The sequence below is a fragment of the Etheostoma spectabile genome, chromosome 8 (assembly GCF_008692095.1).
Source record: "Etheostoma spectabile isolate EspeVRDwgs_2016 chromosome 8, UIUC_Espe_1.0, whole genome shotgun sequence".
Classification (NCBI taxonomy): domain Eukaryota; kingdom Metazoa; phylum Chordata; class Actinopteri; order Perciformes; family Percidae; genus Etheostoma; species Etheostoma spectabile.
Window position 1 is genome coordinate 15,301,126 of NC_045740.1, and position 10,193 is coordinate 15,311,318.

Genomic DNA, 10,193 nt, shown 5'->3' on the forward strand with positions numbered 1-10,193 from the left:
TTTAACTTTAATTTCCTCTGGAACAGCTGATGTTTTTACAGTATTTACAAAAGTAACATTTATCTTCAAAAAAAAACTGCATACGTGAAATCATTTTCCCAGAAGGGTGGTACATTCTGTCTTTAACTAAATTTATAATTTTTGCTAATCGTAACACAACCTTACACAAAAAACTTATGATAAATGATATTGAAATTGAAAGAGTAAAAGAACTTAAATTTCTGGGCGTCATAATCGGCGAAAAATTATGTTGGAAGCCACATATACGCTATATTATGGTAAAATATCTAATCAATTGCTATACTGTATAAACCAATTATTTATTAAACCAGCGTCATTATATATGCTGTATTGTTCCTTCATACTTCCATACATTACTATGTTTGGAGTATGGGGAACACTACAAAACCAACACTAACCTATATTCATTCTTCAAAAGAGAGCCTTAAGAATTGTAAATAAAACCACTTATAGAGACCAACTACCACTGTTTATTAAATTAAAAGCACTAAAATTCAGAGATATTGGGACTTTAAAAGCGCACAATTATGTACAAAATAAATAATCATCAGCTGTCAAACAGTGTCCAAGGGTTGTTCCAAATAGAGAGAGCAAACATCATTAAGAGGAATATTGTATATAAAACAAAACCTATAAGAACGAATGCTAAATATCATGCATCTCAACTAAAGGAGTTACTTATGGAACAGCTGCAGTGAAGAGATGAAATCATCATACAATGAGCAATTTCAGAGATTATTTAAAATTATGTATTAAAGGGATACGAAAAGGACTTGAAGTGTGGTATTGTAGTAGATGTATGGTTCTTGGCATTTATATGCTGGTATGTCTATATATTAATATATTTAATATATATAATAAAAAAGAGGTTATAAGTGTTTGTGTATGTATGCATCTGTGTCTAGGAGTGTAAATAATAATGTGTAAATAACTGAAGAATAAGATTTACTAAAGGATAAAAGTAGAGAAAGGGGGTCGGACTTGATAAGTTGTTTATAACTTCTTCTACTCCTTTGAACATGGAAAATTTTTGTTGCGTTTGAATGACTTCATATTGGAGACTGTGCTAAAAAGTACATGACCTTATTTATGTCATTTTAATTATATATGTATGCAGGAATGCATGTATATAAATCTTTTTTAATGTTGTTGTTTTTTTTATGTTCAAATAAACTATTAAACTAAAAAAAACTAAAACTACAGCACCGTGGTGACATAACTGAGTTTAAGAAGAACAACAGCACATCGTTGAATCAGTTCACGCCCTTAATTGGTATGGTAGTGTTTTTATTTCATAAAGTTTGTTTTCAGTTCTGATTCTGTGAAAAGACCAAATAGCAATTATGAAATGTATTGACACAATAAATCAGATTAATGAATGGTTACAAACATTATAGTACTGATGAATGGATTTAAATGATATACCAGTAATAGTCAACCATAAACAAACACTATGGCTTCCAAAGATTATAAAGAAAAAACAAAATGTAAGAGGCTTTAGAAAAATGCACCAAAACTGGCTCTTTTCCTCCTAAAAACAATATAAAACCGCTGAGTAACACTGAGCCGAAAACACATTTTCCCCACATTAAAATGCAGAATGGCATATGGTACATCTGTTTAAACCAATGAGAGAGACGCTCAGAGTAATCAGTGAGTTCCTAATGTGAGCATGTTGATGAAGGAGTCCGTGGTGGAGAAAACATTCCACCGTCACTAGCAAATCAGACGCTTATCAGCCTTCCATTCCTCCGTGTTGTGATTTGGTTTACTGATGAACAGTTATATCTGAGGAGTGAAAGACGGAGGAGAAGCTGATCAAAGCTTCCCATCCGAGGCTGAGGTGTCATGTGAAAAACGATCCAGCTGTAAACCAGCCAATAAAGATGCTGAAACAGCAGCTGTCGATGTCAACATGAGGTTTGTTATTTTATCTGTTGTAACAAACTGTGTCTGCATCAAACATGCTCAGTGGTAAACGTAGCACTGCGTGGTTAGTTACATTCTTATTGTTAATGACATTTTCAGACTTGAGATTTGATGGTTTTAGTCCATGTATGCAAAGGTTCACTTGCACTGTAATGAGTAATCTGTCTGGTTTTATAAAAGACCTGTGCGTTGGATTAACATTTCCCTCACAGCTTTGTTGCACCTGGGTGGGACAATTTAGTTTTTTGTTCTCTTATGGAGTTTAACAACCTCACATAACTACCAAAATGGCCAAAATGAGAGAAAAATTGTGTCTGGATATATCTGGCCTTTAAATGAAATAAAGGTATTGTATAGAATAAGTGTTAATGTCACAGTAATACTATATATTTAAGATATGTTGTGTTGATACTGAAACTCAGTATTGGCAAATATTGAAATAATTCGAACAATAACCTAGCCAAGGTTCCTAACCTTTTCAACTTGGTCCCTTAAAACTCACCTTGAAACTCCTTTTCATGTTTGAGTGTACAACTCTGTGTGTGTGTGTGTGTGTGTGTGCGTGTGTGTGTGTGTGTGTGTGCGTGTGTGTGTGTGTGTGTGTGTGTGTGTGTGTGTGTGTGTGTGTGTGCATGCATGTGTGTTTTATATTCAAATCTAAGAGAAAAGTTTGAATGAATGCCTATGTTTAGCACAAATGTGTTTTCTTTTACTCTTTTATGTCCTGTTAATCATCTTGCGACCCCTCATTAGAGCCCCCACCCTCGGGTTGGGAACCACTTATCTCATCAACAATATCCTGCTTTGTTTTAATCACAACATAATTAGTCCTTTTGAAATCTTTGCTCAAAGCAGGGATACACATTGTAGGAAAAAACAAGGCAAACTAAGAAAAAAATAAATTGACAAAGACACAATGTTGTATTTGTCTGTAAATGTTGACACCATCCAAGCCTTCCCACCAACTGTACATGTTGCCCACAGTGTGAACATTAAGTTACTGTTTGGACTGACGTAGTTACAGTTTTCAGACCCAGCATGTTCCCTTTAAAAAAAGGGTCTTTCAGTCCCTCCAGCGGACTTCCCTGGGACCATCACACGGACTTCCTCCTTTTGCCAAACACATTGTTGATGAGCTTGACCATGGACTTGGAGCCGCTGTAGCGTCGTCGGTCGGCTCTGTACTTGAGGTGCTCCATCACCTGCCGGATGAGTTGGGTGAAGAGGTTGGCGATGTCCTGGTAGCTCTCGGCGGCTGAGACCTCCTGGAAGTGACAGCGGTTCTCCTGAGCCAGGCAGCGGCCCTCATCTTCACGCACCTGCCGGGCGTGACACAGGTCCTGCTTGTTGCCCACCAGACACACAGGAACCTCCACCTCCCTGGAACAGAGACATCTCAGTGTGGACACATGTGGAGCCGAAAAAACTTCAGTTTCCTGAAAAATTACTTTAGTTTTCAGGCTGTTCCATGAACCATCCATACATGGGGCTATGAAAGGTAATTTGTATGAGTTCAACGTATTTATTACTGAATGCACCACATTGAATGCTGCTGTATAAAACACAGCACTTTTGAGTTGGGGAGCGGAGTTGGCTTCCCGGGCTGAACAAAAGACCATTTAAAGGCATTTTTAGATATCTTCTTGATCTCTCCTTTTAACGGGTTTTGCATATAACCTGATCCCCATGTGTTTCACATCAAAATGTTCAGAACAAAATAAGCTTTCTGTATAGTAACTGCCAAAATTGTTCCAGAGCAACATATAAAGAAATAATTTAGTAGCATAAAGTACAAATAAATAAATAAATGTCTAAAATGAAATTTTGTATAATTAGGAGTGTTGTCAAACATCACTTGGACTCACAGGTGCATCTTTTGTCCTCAGAGGGTTAATCCAAACCACGATATTTTTTTTAAACTTCAAAAAACTTCACTGTCATGATGCTCAGTTTTTGGCGACTAAACTCAACAGCCACAGCACCTGAGGACATCATCACGTCATCTCACCGTGCCCTGTAGCCGGCTCCCAGTAACCTTTTGTTGGCCAAACCAAACTACCTACGACCGCTGATAAGAATCACAGCTAACGGAGGTCTGTAGCTGGAATATGACCAGCCGGATGTCTCCTAATTTTGAAGGATATCATACAAATTAGTGTGAATACATTTTCATACAATAGGCTATCGTACAAACCCGTTCAGTAGAATGGGTTGTTATTTTAAACCTATTTGACCCTTCAATTGCAACATTTTTTCTGGACCAGCATTGCTCAAATTCACAGAACTTTATCTTTTTTAGTTTGAAGGACTTGTTGGTTTTAACTGAAAATGTCAGATAGCTTTAAAGTCAATTTTCTCAGTTGAATTTTAAACTTTTCAACATAAATCTACGACCCCTAAGTCACAAGCAAATTTGAGTAAACATTTGAGAAAAACATTTAGCCTCAGTACAGGACCCAGTTCCTGTAGTTTTGCTTTGCCAGACCCTCCTCCAAAGCGCGCTGAAGTAGGGTCTGGCTTCTCATCACAGCATTTGAGGATGGGAGGACATATTACACGTCACATATTTAATGGCATTTCTTTAAACCAATCAGAATCGTCATGGGCGGCGCTAAACTCCGCACAGAGCCACTGCAAAATAGTTGAGAAAACTCAGGTTGGACTGACAGTCTAGCTAGCTGTCAGAGATCTGAGGAGCATTTAACGATAGCCCTCATTAATCCACCGAATTTAAAATTCCAACACAAAGAAAGTGGAAGGAAACGGAAGACACATGCATCCGGCGGGATGTCCTGTAGCACCGATGCAATCCCCAAAGTGGAGCATCAAGGATACAGATTACAGTTCATGTATCCTTGCAGTGTCGGAGCGCCTCTAACTTTCTTTCTTTGACTTAACAGCTGCTCTGGTCCACCAAGTCTCAACTTCCTGAAACCCATCAGCTTCTCTGTCCACTACGTAATAAAATGACCTTATTGTGCATCTGACCCTTTGCAGTTTTCCATGCGCGCCTCCCGAATCTGTTGCAGGATGTTCTTGGCGTTGATGAAGGAAGTGCAGTCGCTAATGTTGTACACCACCACAAAGCCATCTGCCCAGTCCACCGGCTCCTCCAGTATACACCTGGCCTCTGAGCTCTGCCAAAGACAACACTTTTAGTTTAGTATCACACTGACAAATTCAGGTAGTATGTATTGTATTATGTCTGCATGGCTTGTTTGAACTGGGACAGATTAAAACAGAGAGAAACAGTTGAAGTGCACTGTGCCTTGAATTGACTCATTTTGTCCCATATACACGGTACGTATACAGTATTTTCATTACTGTTGTCCCACTTCTCCTAGAACTATTTTACTGCTATTCTCGTCACCCTGAGAGGAGGAATCTGTACAAGTTGTAGTAGAGGAGAAACAAACAGCATAGGAAGGAACACAGGTCTGCCCACATGTCTATGTACTGTACAAACTCACTTATCCCTTTCTCTTTATTGACTTCATAGTTTCTTTACGCAGTCCAGGTCAGAAAGGCAGGACATCCACCAAATGTTTCTTATGAGGGGGCGCCTGTACAGTGAGTTTAACTGACAAAGACAATGGCCGGCTCTTGTTCTGCTGAGCCAAGGGGTATTCCAATAAAATACTAGGTCTGTAGTAAAAGACTTGCTGGAAGAGAACCAGGCAGGTCATAGGCCTCTTTTCTTCAAAGAACCAGCCACTGGCACACATTGCCTCAGGATACTCTAATAAACCTTTTGGATTTAACTTTAAGTGTTGTACAGGTCGTGCACGTGCCCGCCCAAAGATAACTGTCATGACTGTGATTCATTCAAGGTCCCGGGTATGTAGTGCTGCTTTCAAAGAACACTGAAACCTGGCCAGTTTTTACTCTTTTAATGTGAAACACTTGTTGCTCCGAAACAAGAAGAGATTAGGTTTTCACCTCAGCTGAAGTTATGGTAAAACATTTTTTACCATTGTTGGGCTTTAAAAACTCTTTCTAACCCAAAAGATGCATTTAAAAAAGAATGCTTGCAATAGGAGAGCTTCTCTGGACCCATGACATTTTGGAAATGGCAGGTTTTCTCCCAGCACTAACACTTTGTTGACATTTTCATCAACAGCTGTATTGCCATACCTGTGAGTGATGCTTATCATTAGTCTGACAAAATGCTGGAATATAAAATGGAACTGTCAAATAGATGGAATGCAGGAGGATGCAATACAACTCAAAACAGAAGAGTTTGGAGTCCCACTGCAGCTCTGCTTTTCTAGTAAAAAAAATACACACTTAGTCAAGTATCTAAATGTTTATATGAGTTCAAAATATCAACGATATTAGGTGTGTTTGTGAGGTGTTGTACCTGAGAGCAGGGGTCAAAAACCTCCAGATTTAGCTGCCTGCCATCGATCGACAGCCTTTTATGGTACAGGGAATCTGTAACAAGGATTCAAATGAGTCTTAAGTTTGGCTTGGTTTATTTTGTGAAATTTAAAGCTGCACTAATAAATATTATTACATAAACAATGTCTTAAATGATATGTAGGTGTATAGTTGTCACTTCAAGTGACAAACCAATACTACCCAACTCTGCCGTTTCACTTCAGCTCAACAACATCTTTTTTCTTTTTTTTTGGTTTACTGTTTTGGTTTCGTAACACCTTCAACATCACCCTTGTTTAACATTTAGTATAGCTTAGCATAGCATTTATCAGTTAAAGAGACAGATATTTCACTCAGGAGATTAAATACAGGATTTTCAAATAAATTAAATAAATGTTGCCAATCTTGCTTGTTCACCACAATTTTTAAAAGGTGATACAATGTAAGTGTTGTTGTTACAGCCTCTTCCACTGCCCACAAGTGGGGGAAAAAAAGATAAATATGGCTTTAATTGGCTACAATAGGTGCTTCTCATGTCGCTTATTTGACAGCTCGTCGGCCCTTAGCTGAACCGGAAGTTGTTCTGTCCCTCCTCGGTGAAATCCGTCTCAAAGCTCTCATTTCTGCCCCGATAAATGAGGAGGGATCACCGAGGAGCTATAGTAGAGGAAACACGAGAGCAGCCCTAAAGGAAGCCGTGCAGCTGAAGGAGTTGCTAACTCCGCCTGAACAGCTGACATATTCAGAAGATGCTTTAGAGCCAAGGACGTCTCATCCCTCTAAAACACATTTCCTCAGTTCCTCTCTCCTCCCATGATTTCCTCACGTCTCTCCTGTGTCTCCTCTGTGGGAGGGACTAAGAGGTGAGGAAGGGAGAGAGTATTGCATTTACTATTTCAATAATTTTACCCCTGTAATCATATTTAAATTATGCTACACACAGAAGTAATCCTGGATTGCTAATCTCATGAATGCTCAGGTGATATTATGCACCACAAGGGGACTTAATAGCAAGACCAATGATGTCTGGAGGTAAACTGTTCTCTAGGAACAAAACTCGCATCAAATCTCAATCTCTTCAAATATGGAAACACTTACTGGCGTTAGAGGCATATTCACCGATGAAGCGCCTGGTCAGGAACCGCACAAGGACAGCTGGAGGAAACCAAATAAAACAACTAAATGAGTCATGGCATCATTACACTCTCAACCCTCACAGGTGGCAGCAGTGAGGGTTCAATGGCCCTCATTCACTCCCGCAGGCGCAACACGGTGCCAACAATCTCCAGGATTGGAGCTGTGAAACTGAAGCCTCACATGAAAGAGGCTGTATGGCTTTGCTGGAAGGCCTGTGTGCATATTTGGCAAGCTGAATGGTCATATTTCCCCCTCTGTTTTCCATACAGACTGCGAGCTTCACATGAAACTGACCAGTTATGGTCCCACAGACAATCAGTTTCAATCATGTGCTGAGGTTTCAATTGCTGTTTGTAGTTTTGGGTTTCTGAAGGGGTTATGCTAAGGCTACGGGGACACACAAATATGGACATGACCCTAAAATGTACTCATGCATGGAAATTCTGGAAAATGCAAAGCAAATTAAACCCCTACAACTTTGAGGCACAATAGCAATTCATTTGAGGCATTGTTTACATTAACACTGATATATTCAGAGAGCAAAACCATGAGACAATGAGAAACATGCATTGAAAGCATCAAAAGCAGAAAACATGCACATGCAGCCTCCAGAGCTGTGGCATCTCCACAGTAACAGCTCTGCTTCACTGCCTGGCAGCGAGAATGGAGACGTCCCATGGTTTTATGAGGCCTGAACACAGCGCAGAGCCAGTCAGTCTACTGATATATGGACCAAGACCCCAAGCAGCAACAAGGGTCACATAACTTGTAGTTTAAAAAAATAAAAATCTGGAATGTGTTTGCTGATTTCAGGTATGGTCACAGTCTTTGAAAATAAGCTGATGGAGACGGATCGTTTTTACATATTACTTATGTAAACAAAAGTACAGCACAGTACAGCAAAGCAGTACAGCAAAGTCAGAGTAAAAGCTTGATCTAATTGAAACAAAAACAAAACCAGTAGCGGAGAACTTCAGCCCCCCTAAAGGTGGAGCGTACTGACTTTGATTGATAAAACAAGATGTACTATTTTTCATTTTCCAACCTTAAAATTAGCTTGCGATAGATGCGTTTTAAAACTAACAAAGGTCTTTCAAAAGGCAGGGATTCTCTGAAAGAATACATAATCTCTTTATTTCAGTTAAATCTCAATGAATGGAACCAATAATCTCTGTTTGTTTTTTTGAGTATTTAACATGAAACCAAAGCCCAGTAGAAAAAAGGTCTGTAACAACCTGAAAACAACCAGCAACCAGTTAAAGTTAGCCTAGCTTAACATCCAACTAGCCTATCTGTTTCACCTAGACTCTTGGTGAAATAGAATTCTTTATTTTAGAGAGACAACAAAGATGGGGTCGAACGCTCTGTAAAAACTAATAGCAAGTGGACTTGGTTTCAGTTTTTTTCAAGTTTAAGAATGAATACAGTTGGCAGTTAGCTGCCAGACATTAACACATAGCTAGTTAGCGTTAGCTCCAAACACCACTACCTCATTTCAAGTCCAAACATCAATCAAATTACTACTTCAGAGGTGGGATGTAACTATAAAAGGCGAGTATAGTTGATGAGCGTCAACCTGGTACCATGTAGTGGAAAAACACCATAAGAACTAACTTAACCCTTAAAATTGAAAATCAACAATTTTGTTGATGCTTTTCTTTGATGGTTTTTTTTTAAATATTTTTCGTACATTTTTGTCCCTTTTTTCAACACTTTTGACACTTTCTTTCAACGTTTGTGCCATTTTTGACAGTTTCAACACTACGTAACACTTACTTTATTAACTTTAGTTTTACAATTATTTTTGGTCAATAAACCTCATTTTTTGGAAATTATACCTAATATTTGAGTTAGAACAGCAGAAAGTAGGAATTATTCAGACAAATTAAAGGAATGAATGTTGATGGATAATCACAGACTGGATTATGACTTTTACCCCCCTTCAATTTTCTTTTTCAAATTCTCTAAAACTGAATAAGACACCGCAAAATTACCCATCAAAATCACCCCAAAGAGCGTTGTGTGGAATCAATCATGTTATTTGGGGTAATTACAATTGGGTATTGAGATACATATTGTATTTTTGACTCTACTGCTCTTATTTAATAACTTAAGTACTTTGCAGATTTAAATAAATAATGCAAAATATAATACAAATACAAATACAGTATTATCAATGGCTAAGCACAAAACGTATTACTCCCTTGGGGAAATTCACAAGCTATCAGTATATAAAGTAAAAAAATACTTTTACCAGCTGTAAAATTAAAATTATATTGATGCAACACTAAATGTAATCCATTCCATAACAATCAATATAGGCCTGGGCTACATTATTTTCAGATATGTCATGCATAATGAGTTCATATTTTAAGTTTATGTTGATGCACATACTTTTAATTGAGTAACATATTGAATGCAGGACTTCTTGTAACATTTCTACGTATTTCTACCGTTCGGTACTACTACTTTTACTTAAGTAAAAGATCTGAGTACTTCTTGCAGCACTGCTCTACTTTGAGTCAGAATAACATCTCTGATATCACTGGATTATAATAAATACTAATACTGCAGTTAATACTGCACTAATGTTGCAGCCAGGGCTAAATATAATTACTTTATATACTGCCGGGTAGCTTAACCTATACATCATATACGTCACCATTTATTAGTTGATTTATGTTTTGTATAAATATTCTGACTCTGCAAAGTAATAATAATAATAA

General features: G+C 38.1%; 1 protein-coding gene across 1 annotated transcript in view; it reads right to left on the reverse strand.

The window, feature by feature from the left end:
- Positions 1 to 1,219: 1,219 nt before the first annotated feature.
- Positions 1,220 to 10,193, reverse strand: part of rerglb (RERG/RAS-like b) — a 9,497-nt gene continuing 523 nt past the window's right edge. The window contains exons 2-5 of the mRNA XM_032522694.1: positions 7,429 to 7,485; positions 6,311 to 6,384; positions 4,939 to 5,087; positions 1,220 to 3,330 (exon numbers count right to left, since the gene is read on the reverse strand). Of these exons, the coding sequence (XP_032378585.1) occupies positions 3,045 to 3,330; positions 4,939 to 5,087; positions 6,311 to 6,384; positions 7,429 to 7,485 (566 nt within the window). The 3' untranslated portion in view covers positions 1,220 to 3,044. The remainder of the gene's footprint in view (positions 3,331 to 4,938; positions 5,088 to 6,310; positions 6,385 to 7,428; positions 7,486 to 10,193) is intronic.